Source organism: Anticarsia gemmatalis, chromosome 13, assembly GCF_050436995.1.
Source record: "Anticarsia gemmatalis isolate Benzon Research Colony breed Stoneville strain chromosome 13, ilAntGemm2 primary, whole genome shotgun sequence".
NCBI lineage: Eukaryota > Metazoa > Arthropoda > Insecta > Lepidoptera > Erebidae > Anticarsia > Anticarsia gemmatalis.
Genome location: NC_134757.1, coordinates 1,196,308 through 1,217,688, shown reverse-complemented (window position 1 = coordinate 1,217,688; position 21,381 = coordinate 1,196,308). Strand labels below are relative to the sequence as shown.

Here is a 21,381-nt window from a genome sequence, read left to right as displayed (position 1 = left end):
ATTTCCGACGCACACAATTACAGAGATTTTTTTATAGAAAATTCAGAAAATACAATTTGGCCCGACACGGAATACGAATCTGAGACCTCTTGCACCAGTACAAGTGTAATCTATTGTGATACATATTAGTTTATTACTACAATTTCTTCTAAACTAAAGCCTACATATAGTCATTTATTAATTAATTATCAAAGTACAGTAAAGTATCATAATAAAAGAATCCACTAAGCCCTCAGCTAGAACGTCGAGAATGTCCACAATGCCATGTTATCGCCTGGTGTCTGTCGGAGAATGCGATGACATTCCGCTCCGATACCAACTGTACTTGGGACTAAGTTTAGGGATATACCTTGCATAATGAAATGGCTATCTGGTAGTTAACCGTAAGTTAAAGGTTTTGCTTATTGAAACGTATTTTGGTGCTGAATAAGTTAAATAACAACTAGGTAGACGTATTTTAATGGGCAAACAAAAAAATTAAAACTTTCGAATGAAACGCTAAAGTCTGACTTTTATAATTTTGATTTTACATCGATTAAAGTTAGAATCAGTAGTTATCGCGTATTATCCTTGGTTTTGAAAAAAGTAGTAAAAATATTGGAATATCGCGTTATAGCTTAGATAACTGGGTTAGGTAATACAGCTGCATTCGGTGAGACTGAAAGCCGACTACAACGTGGTTGGAAGAAAATCTAAGCTAATTTTTAATTATTAGCCAATAGTATTTGAATAATCAAGTAGTCTTGTTTAGTAAGTTCTCAGACATAGTCTTATATACTAGAGTGGATAATTATCGTGTCAAAACTCTAACAAATTAAACGCTTCAAGACATTCCTGACAGCAGACATTGTGCTTCTAAACTCTCAAACAAGGGAAGGCAATAAAATTCTAAACACACATATATTATACCAAAACTTCCGCATTATGAATGCAAATATACACTTAATATAACTTCGTCCGTCTGTCTGTCACGCTCCCACTTACACCTAATCAAACCTCTTTTTCTTTCGGACAAATATTGACTTGCATGATAGTAAAAATGTACAAATTGTAAGTACTGCTTCTACTACCAACTTGGACGTAGTTAAACGCATTAAAACACCGCAACTGAGCTTCAATGTGTTTAAAGTAAAGGAAGAGAATGAGCAAGACTCGAAGCTGCTGATCAGATTTTCCCGAAATTTTAAAATACTAGCAAATTATGCCTTTGTAAAAGAAGTAATCTCCATCCTTTTCAATGAATTCTCAAGCACAGCCGCAAGTAAAAGTTAGTGTACTACCTACACATATGAGTATTTCATACGAAGCGCGGTTTCGAACAAAAGTGAAAGTTTTAATTAAAAGGAAATTTTGGGCGCATCGAGCCACAGCGATGTGAGACAGATTGCCTTGCAGACAGTTCGTGTAATGGAGTTCCGCGGCCTATCGGAAATGTTTGCGGGCTTCACGCTTGCTCCCCATCTTTATATCCCGTGGAATAACAAATTAGATTCCGCTTCTCACATGTGTAAAGGAAATATTAAACGGAAACTGGATTTTATTGAGAATTTTCTTAGATCTTGGAGGTGCCGATTGGCAGGTATTGGATTGTGCTCGATTGAGAACGGTTAGCGAGTAAGTGAGTGTCTATGAAAGTTGCTACGAGGACGAAAGATGATTATATAAAGCTTGTATGCGTACAATCCAAATGTTCATAAAATATTATTCGTTTTGAAATTATTTATTGATTGTTTATTTTTTTAATTTAAAGTTAAACTAGTCTGCCTTCCAAACTTTATGCAGTTATTTATTAATTTAGGTCAAATACTAATGATTGCTAAATTTACCATCGAGTCTCGAGAGTTTGACATTCAAAATGTACTTCAAAAATGTTCCTTTGGCACCCGCAAGAGGCACTGATCAGATTTTCATACAAAATAATTCGATAGCAAGGCGGTTGTTGTTATTCGATTGTGGTAGAGAATCAAAGTACTGTTCGATTTCTACTGTGGAGATTTAACAAAAATATCTCTAGGCGAATATTAAATCTTTTCCTCTACAAGCTACATTTAAACTGACCTTGTAGAAACCTTTAAATAAATAACACAATAAGCGGTGGAACATTCAGGCTCCATGATGAGTGTTCCGTCTACGTCTTGGCCAGGCCTGAATAAAAATAACTCTAAATAACATGAACACAGCGCTCATATCTCAGTCCTTCTACTACGATCTTTAATAGTTTACTTAACTATAGTAACTGTAGTATGAATAATTGTGCAATATATTTTTGCAGTACTCAGTCACTATCATAGGGATACGTGAGATATAATGTGATTTCTTCTACTTCACTAGGTTGTAGTTTTTTGATGTAGAGTTTAACTTAAAGGTGTGTCTTTTAATTTTATCAAAGTAGTTTAAGGGTAAGTTTAGTTCAAGAGTAAGGTACATTTATTATAATTTCTATATTTTTTATATCTCAATATACCATTCACTGATACGAATTACACGTGTTTATAATACAGACATCCTTCTCAATCGTTGCACATAAAACTAATTAATGTATAGTTAGATCGTAAAACTATAGTGACGTTAGTAAACTCATAGTACAACTCCCGCTCTGCATATTTCATTTATTCATTCTGCCCATTCAGTAGCGAGTGCTTTCCCTAATTTATTAAAAAATGTAAGTCTTCATATTTCACTCTTGTCCCTGGAGGTTTTTTGTGTAGAAATATTAGGGCCCGTATCTAACTTGATATTAAAATAACGGTGATGAAATTATATTGGCAAAGACTGATGATACCGCTTTGGGTAACTGTCAAGTTGCTGGGGCTATATTTCGTGTCCTTGTTTAGGTATGTCTGGTCAGGTCTGTAGGATAATATTATAAGCTATTATAATGCTATAAGTTCATAGCGTCATTCCCATAGAACTAAGACTAGGAAATCGTGACCAACAGAAATACTTTAACTTCTTGTAATATTATGTTGTTTTATTGCTAGACAAAGGTCCAACAAGAAAGAAAAGAGGCATAAGTTATATGTAAAATTTTATGTTATAAGTATTTAATAATACACCTCTAATTATTCCTTAGGGTTCCTTCAACCCGAAGGAATAATTAGAGAAACAAAACTATGTTAATAAGTACTTACCTATACATAAAGTTACGTTTTGTACCTATGAGGTTCGACAGAGATCAAAGAACACTTCAACAAGCCATACAATATTTACCACTAAAATTCACCTCCGAAAATGACCAACTACGTTTGCTAGATAACTAGTTCATACCAGTAATTCCCCAAAACCGAGCTAGGTTTAGATTCTAGGCTAACTAGATAACGAACTGATACGATAGTTTCACGAGTGAACTAGCGTTTGACCTCAAACTGATCATCGATATTCCGGCTTACTCTAACTAATCCTAGTAATTCGGTATCTGTGGTGCGGACAATGACCGGATAACATTTCAGACATGATGAGAGATAGGAAACTAGTTTAATGCTTCATTTGTATAGCTATATAATAATGTATATCACGCCTGTTATATTCAAAGGTGTCGGCAAAGGTGTATGAATGTTATTCTCATATAATATTGGGTAAATCTATTGCCATATACTGGACACGTTACCATACTCCGGACAACTATTGAGAATAGTCTAATATAAATAAAAAAAAGACCAATAGCACTTAGTCCAAACTGGGAATCGAACCCATGACTTCATGTCAGCACACCACAGAGGCAGTATAATAATATTATTTGTATTATCTAGAAGGAAGTCCAAAATTACCATCTGTAAAACAAGTTTCTGCCTCAAAATATACTTTACTTATTTAATAATAAGTATTAAATAAATTAAATTGAAATGGGATTAAAGCGATCATATATATACGTATATTGGCTTGCTATGCAGTACAATGCGTTAACAATAAGCTAACTAAGGTATTTATTATGAAAGAGAAACGGATGTACTAGAATATTGGACTAATCAGTTTTCAAACCAAGAAAATGAATTAGGCGGCTACTAAAAACAAATGTAAGTAGGTAATGCTCGTGTGTAATTCTGTGCCACATTAAATGGTTCGCTTTAGTAACTGAGTTAAACGTTTCTGATATTGAAAAACAATGAAAACTTTTAAACAAGGGATCAAGTTTTTCGTTTTGAATTGTAAAAATCCTCGAGTACAACAGACTATCCTTTTTACATTTTGTATTTAATTGTAAATGGAAAAGCGTAAGAGATTCGCCGAGTTTCAAAGTGCTCGAGCGAGTTGTTTCAAGGTCTGTAAAAAAACTTGTCACAAAAATATTTTTTTGTAATCGAATGAGAAAGCTTTTAATGTGATATTTTTGGAGAGTTACTAACCAGACCGAGTTTTCGTTGGATTGTTTCTGTAAATTATTTTTTTCGTTGCTAGGTACATTTTCATGGTATATAATACAAAGATCTATGAAATATTACTACTAATTGTTCAAAGGTTTTCTATAATTAAGATTTAAGATATAAGTTGGCTTCATATTGTTTTCGTTGACCAAGCAATGACCACACATTCTTATACTTAAACATAATTTCACTGCGATCTAGGTTTGATGTAACCTAATCTATGGGCTGTTTTTACAGAATACACGTATAATTGTTTCGGATCTGGTTATATCGTATCCGTAGTTTGTTTGTTTGTAAAAGTCTCCACAACACAAGATAAATTTTATTGCGGGAGTTGTCATCTTAAAACCAATTCACATAAAGTTTTTTTTTCATCAGGATCCTCACCTCAAACCAGTACAGACCGTCGTCTAGCCATCGTTGAAGGAGCAGCGTGGGTGATGGTGCGAGTGGGAGCTGGTGAGGCTGAAGCCAAGCTCATGCTGGGAGCCAGGGTCGAGGGTTGCAATGCTGCAGCGTATACCACCAGGATTCCGCTGACGCATCCATTAGCTTTGCTGCATTATAGCAGTACTCAAGGAGTAAGTAAAGAATATTAAACTACTTCATGACTTTTCATGAAATAAATCGATCCCTTCATAAACAGCTTTTGCCTTTAGGCACATAGTTTAATCGATAACTATACGAGTAAAGCAAAATGGAATAGCGGTTGGAGTAGCGACTGAAATTATGTTTTTTTAAAGTTGATCACATCCTATTTAGAAAATACGTTTTAAAACATTTTGAGTCGTAAATATTCATCCCTAAATAACTTTCACAGGGTTACTACGCAGTAGCAGTAGGTCCACCTTCCTCCCTGGTCTGCGGAGACCGTACGTCCACGTGGCAGCTATGGCATCCATCCCTGGAAGCTGAGCTGGACGCTCACTGTTCTGAGCTATCCGCTGTTGCCAGGATAGCTGGAGCGCTTAATGCATTAGTGGATAAGATGAGGGAGGGAGTTTATCAGGTAACAATTACTGAGCATTACTTAACTTAGAACTCCTTTTAATATATAAGTATAGTGTAACAGTGAATATTTTACCTCACTATCTATTTATGATCACCTTGTGAGTGGTTTCGTTCAACTGTATCTCTTCCTCAACTTACATCACAACTTATATTCTACTTCTAATGAAACTTCATTCATCTTGATTAGAATTGGTACAGCTTTTATAAAAGCTAACATGCCTGTATTTTGATGAAAAGAATCCTAGCAACACCCAAAACCCTACAAAATTCTGGACATGTAACGATAGTATTCCTCCATTTCTCATACGCAGGGTACTCTCCGCGTACTGAGTCGTTACGCGGCGATGTGCCAGGTCCGGCGTCGCCTGGAGCGCTGTGGTGCGTACACGTACGGCGCCGCGCGATGTGTGGCTGCCGTGCATGTGGCGCATCATCTACTGCTACTGTTGGACAAGTAAGTGGACCTTACGATTTGTGGAACTTCATAAATATTTGCTTTTGTTATACTGATGTTTCTAAAGAACTCGAAAGTTTATCAAAAAGCGGGAGATACAAATGTAAGGCGAAAGCAAATTAAAGCCATTTTATGTCGAGGCTTACTAGTTTTTGTACCTTCACAAAGTTTACAGCAAGAGTAAAAACAAATTATCAAGATATGAAGCAGTAAATCCGCACGAAAACACCAACTAACTAACTAAAGTATTAACTTGAAGAGAATGATTTTTGGTTGTTATTACCCATCTACATCAGTTCTTCGTGAAATTATGCAATAGTTTCTTGACTTGCATATTCTCGTTGATTCACAGGTTATATTCGCTATGTGAGCGTGGTGGTATAGCAGGGTACGTGTACCCAGTGGAGCGAGGGTCGGTGGTGAGGCGAGGAGCCAGAGATGCTGACTGGCTGTTTGATGCCGCTTGTGTTAAGAGTTGCTTGCAGCAGCTGCATCATGTTGCAGGTCTGTATCTTGTTTTAGTCATCATAATATATCGGTTGCCTAGAAAGGGTTTATGTGTGAGTTCTAGCTCTTTCACATTCTAGACTTTATTTTAATAAGATGTTTTTTTTAATCTACCTTATGACTCATGGCTGAAGAGACTATTAATTGAAACCTCTTAATTTTTTTAACTAATCGTTTAATATTTAACTAACAGATTGGCAGATAAGAGTTTATGGACGAGTGGTACTTTACTATAGTGATAAAACAAATTTCTGCGAGCAAAAAAGCCACTACTATTATTCCGATGCATTCTAATTTCGCTGGCATATTCTTTACCCAGGTGAAGACATCCCCCCAACGCCGGTAGACACCCTGGAGATAGCTCTGTTCAGTCGGTGGGAGAACTTGAACAGGGAAGCGAAGGCCTCCGCCGGCACCCCGCCCATCTACTCTAGAAGACAGATGAGGTATCTGTGGAGACTCGCCAGTGAACTGCTCACGTGCAAGAGTATGAGCACTCATGTAAGTTATTTACTACTATATATCTTTTAAAAGCGTGTAGACCTTACGATGGTGTAAACTGCGGTCTTTAGGCTGATAATAATATTACATTTTAAAAAGTAGATTATATAGTAATTAGACCTTGTTGTTGACTAGTAAAAACAAGCCTTTAACTTTACATAATTCTAAAGGGAATATAGGAAAAATATACATTATTATATTAATATACAATTTTCTATTTCTTATCTATCTAGAAATATAAAATTGTAATAAAACCGGGTTTCAACTTGGCAAACTTTTGAAATAAGGAGACGATCAGCTCAAATTCAAGTAACACCCATTTATAAACTCGAGACAGGGATTAGTTAATTTTCGAAGCAATAACTGAAACTGGCTAAAAGCACCAAAATTATAAGTTCCTATTATAGTTCTAATTAGAAAAGACAGACTCTTCTACAATGTTCAATTTAGTTAGAAATCCCATTTTCAACTTATATTTTCAAGATTAAGCATTTAATTTATTCGAAGTAGCAACATAATTAATAAACCATAATACCTCTAAATAACATTGGAAGTGACGTATTGCATTTGCAATTCAGAAAGCATTTACCTGCAGAGCTCTGAGCGGAGTAACCGGTATGATTGTAGTGTGCACTGAATCTTAAGATACTGTCGACTGCAAGCGCTTTGCATCTTGATTGCGAATTATTTCATGTGGATTATTAGAAGGATTAAGTTATTATTTTAGAGCTACTTTGAGGTTATTGGCTATTTAACATTATGCTACGACTTACAAAGGTTAAGGAATGACTATGGTTGTTGGTGAAAACGGAGGGCAAAGAATAGTATGGGAAAGCAAAGGGTTCTAGCATATATTCTTCTAATATGATTAAAATGTCATTTTGAGGAACATAGTTTTAAATTATAAACTGAGTCTGTTGCTCTTTTTTTTCTAACCCGTTACCGTCCCAAAGCTGGGCAAGGGTCTCCCTCCGAACAAGAGAGAGGTTAGGTATTGAATCTGTAGTTAGAATAGAAAAACGAAATCGTTTTGATAATCTAATTTAAATGCAGAATTCGTATCGTCAACCACTTACTTTGCCTATTTAGAAAACTTAAGTACGGCGTATTACCCAAGATGAGTCAGTTAATAAATTTTTACAGTTTCTTGTAAATTTTCAGGAGAACCACAGCACCTTCCGTGCAAACCTCATACAAGCGACGTCGCTGAACCAAGAGTCTACTGAAGACTTAATCCATATCCTGGCTATCATGTTGGACCAAGCCAGAGACTTGTATCTGAACAACTTCCATAGCAGGAACGTGGGGGAGTTTGATAGAGAACTGTCAGCTTACAGGTTAGTTTATATCACAAATCTTTTAAAACCAATTCTTCTAGCATAAGGCTGAGGTAGTATTGACTATTTGATGAACTTTCGTAATGTTTTCTCCCAATATAAACAGAGAAATAGAGCAAGCATGAGGATAAAAAACAAAATTGGGATTGTAATTAAACTCATACGTTTTACACTCATTCCATAAGTATGTAAGTGATCACGATTCTCTCCATTTATTGTTGTTAACCTACTCAAACTTTTTGCTGACCCTTTACTTCCATGGGTCTTCGCAGGTACAATAATTAAGGGTATAAGATACTTTATTTTTCCACTAGATCCAAAAAATGGAACAAGTTGAAAGACTACTACGACGCCTCCTCCGCCTGCCTTATCGACGCAGTCCGACGAGACCCTGAACTCCGCCGAGAAGACCTAAAAGACCCCACGATTATGATGAAGAGCATCCTCCACTGGCTCTACAAAGGGGCAAAAGACGACAAGAAATACTTAGGACCAGTTCTAAAGCCATATTTAGATGGTCTTTTTGCCACTTCGGTGGAGAACGCTTGGTTTATCGAAGACTTTGATGGAAGGAAGTGTGTCAAAGAGTTTGAGGGTTTGAGGGACTACTGCGTGGGAGTCCATGATGGGAGTCTGGATGTGTGTATGGGGCTGTTGGATGCTGCTAAGAAGTTCGCGTGGGCTAAAGCTATGGTGGACTTTGTGGACCGGTTTCGACATATTGGTAAGTATTTTTTGTTAACTTAATATTATAATGTAACGGTTCTTAATCGCGATTGAAAATTAAAGGTTAGAATACCTTATTTGTTCACCCGACGTTTCAATCGAATTACATCGACCGTGGTCACGAGCTGACTGATGTGGCTGCTAAGCGTCATCTCCTTGTGTCGCGAGTTTCAACGCATTTAACACCCGTTACATTATAATATTATGTGTACAAGTCGCGACAGTTTAAAATCGTTAAATTTTGTTAACTGTTATATTTTTTTGATTTGGCGTTGTTTTTTTTTATTTAGTTTGTCAGGAGTCATGTCGTAGTTATTACATTAGTGTTCGTATTGGCAAATGTTACTCATATTTTCAAGAACTGTTTAACTAAATATTTTTCTATGATATGGAAATCTGTTTTCAAACATCTTTAGGGTTATATACCTAAAGAGTAAAATGGGAACGACTTTTTTTAGTATAGTTCATTAGTTTAGGCAACGTTTAAGATATATTAAATAATATATTTTGTGTTTAAAACATACCTTATAAATAAGTAATGAATGAATCCGACCAGCGCAGTTTCAGTATGTTTCAGAGTTATTTAGTTGAATGAGTGCACATAATGAGCGAGTTAATTGTTGCCGCTGTATTACCATACTAGTAAAGCACTCTAGTCATGCTGCGAATATTTATAATTTAACTAAATATAAAAAAAATAATAATGTAACGTACTTTAAATACGTCAAATTCACTAAATACTGCACGACTTGAACTTGACTTAATATATAATAGGCTACGGGAATTAACGCGTTAATTAACCGTTAAGTATCCGTATCCTATTATATATTAAACATGACGTGTTATGGTCGATTGATCGACAGTCTACGTATCGGACGGTCGCAGTCTCATGTCTCAGTCGCGGAGCGATTAACCTTTATATTTTTTTAACTGTAGTTCAATTCTCTACCACCATCGACTACAGACAACCGGCTAGCTATTAATAAATTTTACACGAACATCTGTTTAGTGCCTCTACCGGGCTCTGTAAGAACTATTTTGACAGTAAATTTTACATGTCTAGAATTAATTTGAATTGCGCTACTGTAAACCAATTTAATTGCCCTTATTTGGACTATATTCGAGTCAGTCAATAACTTATTACAAACCTAAATGAAAATTATGAACAATTTTAATTAACTCATGAAACTTGCGCAGGCTTCAAACCACATTCATTCGGGCACCGTGTACGAATAGTTCCGCAACCACATCCGGTGAAATTTGCTCGACAAAATAAAATTATTGTATAATTCACTTATTTGCTTCCGACCGCGTGTGAATACTAATTTATATCACACAAAATGAATTATTTTTATTTGGATACTAAGAAAACCCGACAAACTTTGTAACGCTTAACAGTTGATGTTTTTTTTTGTAATTTTTTACTTTTTTTCTCTACGTACCATTCTCGTACTTTTTCATAATATTCCTTACCGATATTGTAAAAAAAATATTAGCGAAATCGGTTCAGTTGCTCGCGAGATTTGCGTTTAGCAACACATTAACAGATCAATTTTTATAGTATAGATAGATAGATATTGAGCACATCGCAAATGATTTTCGCATGTTAGTTTCATGTAGTCTCTAATAAAGTCCAGTCTATGTCAAACTACCTGGTTGCTATTGAAATTATCTTGCAAGAGGAACTCATTTACATATTAGGTAACCTGTGCATCAAAGCTAAGATGCTGTGAATATTGATTGTAGACACTGTCCTTAGGCAATACTCCAAATACATACATACATAGAGTTACGGCTTTTCCCAATGGGTGGAGGAAAGATAACCCCACTTGCTTAGGTGTTTGTAAACTTCTTTTGCTCCAACCACACGATGTGTATGAACCTACAAGCTCAACTGTCCCGTTCCTATTGTGGGGTCTTGTATAGATGTGTGAATGTGAATGCTGACATATGCAAGACGCAGTAGTGTGTATGACGTATGTATGAGTTAAGTTAGTGTGTAAGCTTCAAGAATAAAATAAAACAGTTGGCATTTAACATCCGAGCGTATTACTTGTCTCCGCTTCCCTACTCTACATACCGATACAATACAGAAGGACATTACACTATACATTGGCCCGATCAACGGTATACAGTAAAAAATCTCCCATTCAATTAGTAAAAACTTCAAATAATAGAACTGAACGAAACAAAATACCACTATTCCATACAATCCTATGGATCAAAATTTCACGATCGTTTTGCATTGCACCGAATACGTTAGCATATTTAATATGACCAGTGTTAGTTGACCTGTGGGTAGTGTGTTTGTGGGCAGTTCGGGGAGGAATGTTTGAAGTCCACGGGTCAGGCTGCGCTGGGCAAGAGTTAATGCCGGTTGTGGCTGTCGAGTGGAGACTTAAAGAGACTAGATATGAATTTGATACGATGAAAAATATTGTTCCGTTTTAAAACCATGCTTTTATGTTATCTAATGGTCATAAATATTGTTTAAATACTATAGAACTTATGGTTTTACGCTAATCTTTGCCTGTCTATAATTTAAAGCAAAGCATGGTGGCTCCATAGCATAACTCAAACATAGTTGTTTTATCTTCATACATTCTTTGAGTGAAACACCGATATAGCTTATATTCCATCCTCTTTGGGTGTATATAAAACGCGGCTATTTTGGCTATCTTTTGATTTATCTTGTGCTCTTAAGCTCTCATTATTTTCGCCAAAATATTTTGTTTATCAGTGCCTTTTTTTCTAATTGCTAACGATTCTTCTAGTTTCCCTAAATCGATGTGAAAGTTAGAAAGTGTGGCGAGTCGCAAATCCCGCTAAGTTCTGGTTACAGCGCGGAATCTGTTCGGAGTTACTTCAGATCGCTGTTTGCTAACTACCGCCGCCCGCCTCCGCCCGCCGTTGTCACAAGTCTCACCGCTCTCACCCCGTTATATGACGCCGGATATTTACTGGTAAACGGACACCGCTGTGGTTGGAACTCGGTTGGTCCATGACCGGAAATGTTTGCCGATATTGAGCATAGACGATTATTTGGATAATGTTAGACTGTTCGAAAATGATTTGTCATGATCATCATCATACACAGCTGCTCTCTATTAAGGCCACTATAGGATATAAGAATCTGTGAATCTTATTCCTAATAAGATCCGGTACGAACCGGGGTATATTTAACCGACTTCTAAAGAGAAACAGGTTCTCAATTCGACCGAATTTTGAAGAAATTTATTGTACTTGTTGGTTTTCTTGCAATATTTATATTTACAATTCTGTAACCACGCCACCATACACGGTTAAAAAATTCGAAATGACCCAAATGTATTTATATCAGAGCTTAGGCTTTTTACGTAAAAATAAAAATTTATTATGGTTCTTTTTTTATGATACTTTTGTCCACAGACTTCCGCCTGGTATTCCCAACAGGCGAGGGCATGGCGGTCTCGTACCCGATCAAGCTGCCGTCCCGCAGGGAGCACAGTTCGGCTCGCACCCTCACTCTGAGCAGGCGAGACAAGGCTGAAGCCAAGCTGCGGCTAGCCAAGAGATGTGTGCTTGGAGCTTTCGCTAATGCACTAGTAGGAGATAGACGGTAAGTCTTGAGTGTTTATATTTTTTATGAATAAATAACATCTAAATTAGATTATGTCGCCTTCGTAGTTAAGGAATGTGTTATGTAGAAGATGAGGGTGTAGAATTACTAAAGGAATCTTTTGAAAAATAAAATAACTGAAAGTTTGGGAAATAACGAGAAAGATAACTTAAAACGTAACTTGTATATTTCGGTAGATCATACGGAAATCTAATGAAATACAATTACGGTTTTTTAAATATATGAAATTAAATAAAGATTTTTAAGCTACAAATGTCTAAACCGTCATGGGTTTTTGGAGTTCTAGAGATTTTGTTGGTCTTATACGTTCTTCTCTTATTACACTATAAAAACACACAATAAGCTATCCCCGTATTATTATAAAATACATTTATTTTGACTCCAAATAACAATGATAATAGCGTAAAACCGCATCAATAAAGGTAGTTTCAGGTGACCCGTCAGTCCCCTGGCACGGCGCCAGCAGATACCCGCTGATAAACGCTCATGAAACTGTGCCGATAAAACGAGCGCGCGCTTATGAGAACAACTCAATTTTATTATAGTTCACAAGGTTTTTTATATTGCAGCTATTTTGTGTGTTATTGGTTGGTTACTAAAGCAAATACTGTTATATATAGAAATGATTGAGGAATATCAAATGTTATAGGGGAGAAAAGTAAAAGTAATTATTATCTACGAGAATTTTATTTATGTAGATAATAACTCCAACCACACAACAAATTCTGGTATGCGCCTTTCTGATAATGGTTGCTCGCAGACAGACCTTTAATTTAATATATAACCCATTTGTATTGGAGGTGGGCCCACGGTTCATACACTTTTGCCCATCATCCTTTGAGGAAATGTGACCATTATTCGCCATCTAGGACTTCGGAATGCCATATACGGAAATTAGTTTTTTATGTCATAATGTTTGCGAATCACGATGGTATAATTATCTCTGCTAACTTTCAGAATGAAAATACTCTTTTTTTTTTTTGGGAATTAATGAGACTTCTGAAACTAGGTTAACTTAACTCGTAATTAATAGTTAGTCAGTGTACTTTGCAGGTTATTACATACATTTCATCGGATCTACTTCAATGCATGTTCTTTCTTACACATTATATTGTTTCTATTTCAAAAACCATCAAACTATTTATATTAAAATATTCATAGTTAACACTCTAATCGTTAACCGATGTGATGAGCGTGGGTTAGCAAGTAATCCGTAAAGCCGGCAACTTTTAACGATGCGCGATGGCTGACACTCGCCCCGGCCGCCGCGCCCCCCGGCCAACAGCGCACTCGTTTAAACCTCCACCATCGAGACAAACTTTAAGCTTTCGGATATTGGGAAATATTGTAGCCGATATTTTTTAGAGTTAGTTAGAAATTGGAATTTATAGTGCTGTTGTGTAATAATTAAGATATTGATTGTTTGTCAGATAGTTAGGTTTAAATGTTAGAAGTATTAAGTGTTGTTGGTGCATTATTAACGGCCCTTTTGATACCTGAAGGTAGATCTACGCGTATCTTAATCTGATTTGTATTGAGCACTTTATGACAAGAGTTAATTAGATAAAAAAATGTATAATAGAGACTGTGATCTTTCTTGCAATTAATTTTCAAATATGCTAGCTCTAGCTCTACTGCTATTATTACTATCGAGTTTTTATTGCTATTATCTTGTATCGGATTTACTATTGAACGAGAATTAAATGCATAACATACTTGTAAAAACCAAAAATTGTGCCAGCTAAGTATAAGCTAAACTACAACTCCAAATTCCATTTGTATTCTTTAACCTTATTTTTTTTATTTAGTAACCCATATCCTAATTCTAAATCAAACAAAACAAGCAATATATATTATTAAATAAGTCCCGGAAAGGCCCAATACATCCTGGTACATGGTAACAAGGGGTGCGCCATTTGTCACGTGAACGAGGGTGGTTCATATCAGTGCGATGACGACCTATGTATGTGATACTCGTGACTTGAATTATTAACATATTGGGATAATAGGTAGATATTGGTGTGATTTCTGATATTTGGTAAAAATAATAATATGTTGTAGTTATAGTAGGTTCCATGTATTGTTTTATGAAATTCTTTGCTATTATATTGTTTTCTTCATCGCGGACAAAGTGTCCGAGTGATGAACATGTAAATTATCAGCCTAGCCTTTCTTCTAACTATGTTGGAGAAGGCTTCCAGTCTCACGGGATGCAGCTGGATACCAATATTTTATGTGGAGCGGCTGTCTATCTGACCCCCACTACCCAGTTTCTTGGGCTTATAACACGATACCCTTCGATAAGACTAGTTGTCAGACTTTCAAGCTTCTGACTACTATTATTGACTGTCTTTGATAATGTCAGACGGGACCTGGGAAATCGATACGTATACGATGGTCACCCATCCACAGAACAGCCTCGGCAAGCATAGCTTAACCTCGGAGATAGTAATTTCGGGTTAATTATTAACCTCGATCTATCGGTGTACCCTACTGCAATATTAGTTCTATGATACTAGTAGGCTGTGTACTGCAGGATTTGCATTCACGATATTCTACATGGTCGTGAATGTGTGGCGATCATTTCGACCATCTATTGTGCTATTAACACCGACAATATAGCCGGGCTAGTTAGACTTGCAGTTCGAAGTTCACCTTTTTTGTAAACAACGACAATAATAAACACTAGCAAACGTTTGGCCTTCGCATGATACCAGTTCAATACTATTGCATTCTACCAAAAGTTTTTGAAAGTACTAGTTGAAATGTCAGTCAATATTCTTTTAAAACGTGATATTCTTGGCCTTGCGAAATCGTTTATATTTTTATAGCTTTCAGCAGATTTGCAGTTGGAAAGAAGTGGGTCACAATAATTTCTGTCACAAAAATATAAAAATCTACTTTAATCAAGCTAGGGATGCACTAGGAGACAAAAGTCCAACGACATAAATGTATCGGCGACTTGCCAAACGTAACTTTTGAGATTTCGCTTGACATCATTGGTGACATCGCAAGACTTTCATTTGCAGCGACGCGACGAGTAGTGTTCTCGTCCGGCGACGTTGCACAGTTTCACTTGGTACAATCTATACTAATCTATACTAATATTATAAAGCTGAAGAGTTTGTTTGTTTGGACGCGCTAATCTCAGGAACTACTGGTCCGATTTAAAAAAATATTTTACTGTTAGATAGCCCATTTATAGAGGCTATAGGCTATATATAATCACGCTACGACCAATAGGAGCAGAGCACCAGTAAAAATGTTACAAAAATGGGGAAAATTATATCCCATCCTCTCTCATGTGACGCAGACAAGTTGCGCGGGTCAGCTAGTACTACAATATGTTGCGGGACATTTTGTCCTCTAGGGTCTGGTTTACGCTACACGCCCAATATCCTACTTATATTATAAATGTGAAACTTTGTGAGTATGTATGGATGTTTGCTACACTTTCACGCAAATACTGAACCGATTACGATGAAATTTCATATGTAGTTGGCTGAAGACCCTTTAAGACTTTTTATCCCGGAGGTCCCGTGGGAAGGGTTACCACGCGGCCGAAGTCGCGGGCACGAGCACTAGTCTATTATAGTCCAGTCAGTAGACTAGAAATAGTTAATTAGTCCGTATTTATCCGTATACTCCTTAAGGGTTTCTGTTTCTTTCTGTCGAATCTAATATAGTTAAACTCACTTAAAATAAATATACTTGCCCTAAATACTGTAAAGACTTATTCTGATAGGTATTTGCGAAGTGATAAACAGTCGTTGATAGTGATCGTGATAAATGTTAGGTTCCAACTGACAGAGCTAAGCATCTAGATCTCTCTACACCTAACAAGATGGATTGCAAGAGTTTCTTTTTTGTTTGGAAGATTGAAAAGTAATCGAATTGAAAAGAACTTGATGATTATAGTTCGCTGTTAGACTGCTAACATTCCAAAATTAAGCTAGTGTCTTGTATGTATTACTTAACATTTGTTAGGTAGTAAAATAAAGAATAAAATTATATAAAAAAAAACTATAACTACCTTCAACAAAATCTACATAGAATAATCAAAACTCAATTCATGAAAAACGTCAAAATGAACATATTTTTAATTGAAGTAGTTTAACTAACCCTTTAAAAGATATGATAACGTAATGATAGCTCCCAATTTTTGTTGCAGACCAAAACAAAAACCAATATCACGACACGAGAGCAGCGACGAAATCCTAGCCAGCGCAAAGACCGGCAACTATTGGAGAACAACCAAACCAGACATCATACCTTCCACCTCCATCCAAGACATTAACAAAGACACCCTAGAAATGCCCAAAGTAAGAAGACGATCGAGAAGACACCGACCGGCTACTTCTTACGGCTTTCCAGAAATTTCTATCACGAACCAGTCAGATACGAAGACGATGAGACGGAAATACCACACGTTGAAGAGTCTAGTGTATACGGAGCCGGTGGAGAATATCAGAGAGTTGAGGGAAAGACCGCGGTCTGCTGGGTCTACTGTCAAGAATAAGGAGACGTTGAGTAGACCGAGTATTTTAGAGACGCTCGACTTTATTAATAGTGTGAAGAATGCTTTGTGTGGTAAGTTTATTTAGATTTTTAGGTCTTATGATTTGATAGAACTTTTGTTTCATCATGGTTGTTCGTATTTATTGATTTATTTTATTTATTTTGTGTGAATGGTGGAATTCAATATAAAGCCAGGATAACCACCAAGATAAACATAAAAAAGATTTGGCAGATTAATCATTTTCTTCTTTTTGTAGTTGCCTCTTTCAAATGCTGTCTGGTAAGAATTTGAAGAGAACAAGCAACTCAAAATATACAAAAGCAATTTCCAATAGCTATCGTTACTTCTTCATGTTACTTAAAATATTTTTTAGAAATCGTTTTGCCTTGTTGAAGGTCTATAGCTACACTTTTACCTTCCTCTTTCATCATGATAGAGTTCTTCAATATGTTCTAGTAAGAAATGTATAACGCTAATACCATTATTACGATATTAAGTAAAAAGTTTTACTCACCTAATGCCTTTCTATCGTCTAGTGGAAGAATCAGGAGCATCAGACACGGAAGACTCAGCGTGGTCGTTAGAAGAAGAGTGGCTGGTGGGTCAGGCGGCGCCTTTGAACTTGATAGCGCAGTGCTGTGGCGCTAATACCCTGCACCTCGCGCTGGGAGACCTGGTGCTGGCTCTGTTGCAGTCCGGGAGGTTCACTGTAAGTATTTATTGAGAAATAAGAAAAATTCTAAAGACTATAATATATACTACGTTTGTCAGCTTTTATGGTAACTGATAGTAGGTGGTAACTGTTTGAAAAATCGCACGATCGTTATTAGTTACAAACGGGATGGGGGGTATTTTTTTGTAGGCATTGTATTTAGAGTTTCTTATTATATCGTCATTGAAAGAAGTATCGGTAGAGTACTAAGAGTAGTCTTACAAAATTTATCATTGCTTGCTTTGTTACAGATTCTTCAAGAACTATGTTCATTCCTTGGAGAAGCGAGTGAAGGCGCACTATTTGCATTACACCGACTAGCAAGAGCGGCTAGATCTAGAAGTAGTGAAAGAGCTACCAGGTAAAAGTTTCTTAAAGCCCTTAAAATACGTTGTAAAAACATAGAAGATGGCTTTCTAATAATGCTGGCTTTGTTCCCAGTTCGTGGCGTCTGCCAGAAGCTGAAGGTAGTTCAATAGAAGCTCCTCAGAAGTACAGGGCGAGGCCTCCAGACTATATGTCTGGTGATGAAGCCCCTCCACCGCCCCCACCGTTACCACGGCATTCCAGTATCGGAAGACAGGTAGGAAAATATAATTTCTTTTAACTTTAATTACTAAAAAATGCAGTGTTCTACTTGGTTGTCTTTATGTAACCATTTCGTTAACCTTTAGATTGTAAAAAGATGTCTACTGTTGGTGATCCAATAAATAAATTAACATATGTGTTTTCTAATGATATAATGGGTACACGTGGGGTCTTAGACGAAAATTATTTTGTTTTTCATTAACCGGGGTTCACGAAAAACTAATAATAACAAAATAGTTGATAAATTAGTCTGCTTATTAATTATTGCACCTGCCGTTGGCACTCCTACTCATTAGCATACCTCTTATACTTTATTCTATTCAAATCTGCTCTTAAAATATATGTTTTAATGTACCAGTCCTAGTAAAAAACAATGTTTTTGTTACAGGCATCAAACCGGTACTCAGACTACCTCCCACCGAGTCGTCTTCATCTCGAACCGACCATCAGCCAATTATCTCTAAACCCACCAAAATCTGAATACACAGGCATCATAAACCCCATCTACGATATTAAAATGCCCAAAAACAAATTTTCCGTCAAAAGATCCAAATCCTTAGGTCGAAGTTTTAATTCTAAAAGTCTAGGTTTAGAAATAACTAGGTATAATATAACTCTAGGTCATAGAAGTGGGAGAAAGACGAATGATGTGGTGACAGCTATAACGGGCATGACGGGTGAGACTGGATTGGAACCAAAGAGTAACTTCTTCCAAAGATATAGTACTGCTGAAGTGGTGGGTGACTCTTATAGGTTAAGTAGGGTTACTATTGATTGATAGTTATCGTTGCTATATAGCTATTTGAAGTATTTTTGGCTCTTCTTGCTGAGTGTTAAAGCAGTTTTAGTATGCCAAAAATCTTTTTTTTACTACTAGTTGAGTTGTTAAACAATTATAGCAGGTTCTTAAATACAACCATTCCTTTATTACATAGTAATTTAATAGAGTAAAATGAATGGGTTTAGTCTCGATTCGTAAATTGCAAATAGAAATAGCTTTTCAGATGTAATGTATTTTAAATGTTTTTTTCTTAGCCTAGTCTCTCTGAAAATCTTGCCTTGGTTTCTTAGCAAAAATAAAGCAATTTGAAGTTGTGAAAATCTGTTTCTGAGGTATTCAATACGTTTTCTATATCGACGTATAAAGTTACATAAAACTTTATAGGAATGCAATAATAAAATATATTTTTGTAAAATCCCACGGGCGACTTAGAGTCGGGAATCACGCATAATTTCCTAGTGCCAGTAATTCTCAGAATAGCACAAGCTTCGGTTGCCATAGCAACGTCCAATATGGAAGCCAATAGATCAAAATAGGTCGCTCCCTCAATTATACCTCTGGACTATCTAAATTGATTGATTTAAATAATAATTGTGTAATAATACCCTTCGGTAATATCCTGATGGAATCTTGGAGAGGGTTAAATGCTTGATAGAATTCGTCAGGCGATTGTAGGGCTGCAATCATATTGAATCAAAATGCGTGCTAAAACTACTAGGTGACGTGAACTTTCCGCGCGCTTAGCTTTGATAATATAATGTTAGTTTATTCATCATCATACTCGTGATCGTCAGAAAATATTCGTTTTATAGACGTTTTTTTGTTAAGATAATATAAGGTTGTACCAAAGCTGTATTTGCAAGAAAAGTAAGTAAGTATATTAGAGTTTAGACTGTATTAAAATTATACAATGTATCATGTACTTACGTGTTGACTTACTATGTTGTACTATTTGTTGAATAAATAAATCATTGTTATTTTTTGCGAAATATAAAGTTTATTTTGTAAATAAATGAATGCTAGAATAATTTTAGTTTTATTACAAACTGCGGGTCCCGAGTGTGACGATTGAACGCACAACACCCTATTAGCAATAGTGCAGAGTCTCTAACTCTGCCATTAGAGAGTTTTTTCAAATACAATACTAAAAATAACTTTTCCTAAGACGAAATTGTAATATTTATCTACAAAAATAACTCCATAAAGATATCTTTATAAACTCCACTTAATGAGCATATCGATCACTTAAGTATTAAACCGTTGACCGCGGTATGAAGGGTGAACTTGAGCGAAGTTAAAGCCCTCGTTTCTTTAAAGGCGCGGAATTAAGAGTTTCAACTCACAAGCTTTTAATATAAACTTCTTATAACTTTACTGATAGCTCGCCTTGAAGGTAGGGATACTGTGAGTTGGGGTTTTGTGGGACAGTCCTGATAAATAATACTTTAATTTTTAACAATATTTTTTTGAAAAATAACTTATTAACTAGTACTGCTTTTAATTTTAGTGTTGAAAGAAGACGACAGACTTTAGTCTGCAAAATCGTCGACGGATATTAAACCTTTTTTTTTCGTTATTTCCGCGAACTTTAACTCCTTGTTGTATATTGTTTAATGCACTTACAAATAAACTATCATGACAAAGTAAAAGTCATTTATAGGCACAGAAAAACTAATAAGAACTGAACTGAGAATCAGACCAATAACTTAATATTCTTGTGATTGGGACGATCATATCATACAGTTCTATATCGTGGCACTACTGGTCTACGGGCAAAGGATCCCACGCACCGCTCATATATTTTAAAACAATACCCATTATATCCCACACTATCATATCCCATAAAATCATAGCTACCCAACACACGGCGTGGTATCGAGCATCGACAAATAGGCGGCGCGCGTTTGTCACTTATTGTATCCGGTTACCGGCCGTTACCGCACCCGGTTATACCCGGCTATCGGCCGGTTATACCCGGGTAGCCGGGATGCTGCTAAATAATATCAATATTATTTGAGAGGCCGGGTTGGCCCGGTTACGGCGTTGGTAGTAAACATGTCGATAACTGGTGATATGGAATATCGCATTGTCCTTTTGAAAGGTATTGTGATAATGGATTATGGATGATATTATGGGTTTTCTTAGAAGGGACGGCAGAGATGTCGCGGTCAATATTTGGATGTTTTGATATGCTCTTGGCACGTGGAATTGCCGAGTGGTTTAAGTTGGCACCTCCCACGCAAGTGGTCGCAGGTTCGAATCCGA

At 36.3% G+C, this 21,381-nt stretch overlaps 1 protein-coding gene across 3 annotated transcripts in view; it reads left to right on the top strand.

The window, feature by feature from the left end:
* Positions 1-20,138, top strand: part of LOC142978031 (uncharacterized) — a 47,522-nt gene extending 27,384 nt beyond the window's left edge. For all 3 annotated transcript variants that reach the window (XM_076122251.1, XM_076122252.1, XM_076122254.1), the window contains 13 exons: positions 4,740-4,942; positions 5,182-5,370; positions 5,684-5,826; positions 6,179-6,330; positions 6,653-6,834; positions 7,996-8,171; positions 8,486-8,895; positions 12,306-12,495; positions 16,688-17,106; positions 17,572-17,744; positions 17,999-18,108; positions 18,189-18,330; positions 18,724-20,138. In XM_076122251.1, coding sequence (XP_075978366.1) covers positions 4,740-4,942; positions 5,182-5,370; positions 5,684-5,826; positions 6,179-6,330; positions 6,653-6,834; positions 7,996-8,171; positions 8,486-8,895; positions 12,306-12,495; positions 16,688-17,106; positions 17,572-17,744; positions 17,999-18,108; positions 18,189-18,330; positions 18,724-19,113 — 2,879 coding nt within the window. In that variant the 3' untranslated portion in view covers positions 19,114-20,138. The remainder of the gene's footprint in view (positions 1-4,739; positions 4,943-5,181; positions 5,371-5,683; positions 5,827-6,178; positions 6,331-6,652; positions 6,835-7,995; positions 8,172-8,485; positions 8,896-12,305; positions 12,496-16,687; positions 17,107-17,571; positions 17,745-17,998; positions 18,109-18,188; positions 18,331-18,723) is intronic.
* The last annotated feature ends 1,243 nt before the right edge of the window (positions 20,139-21,381 follow it).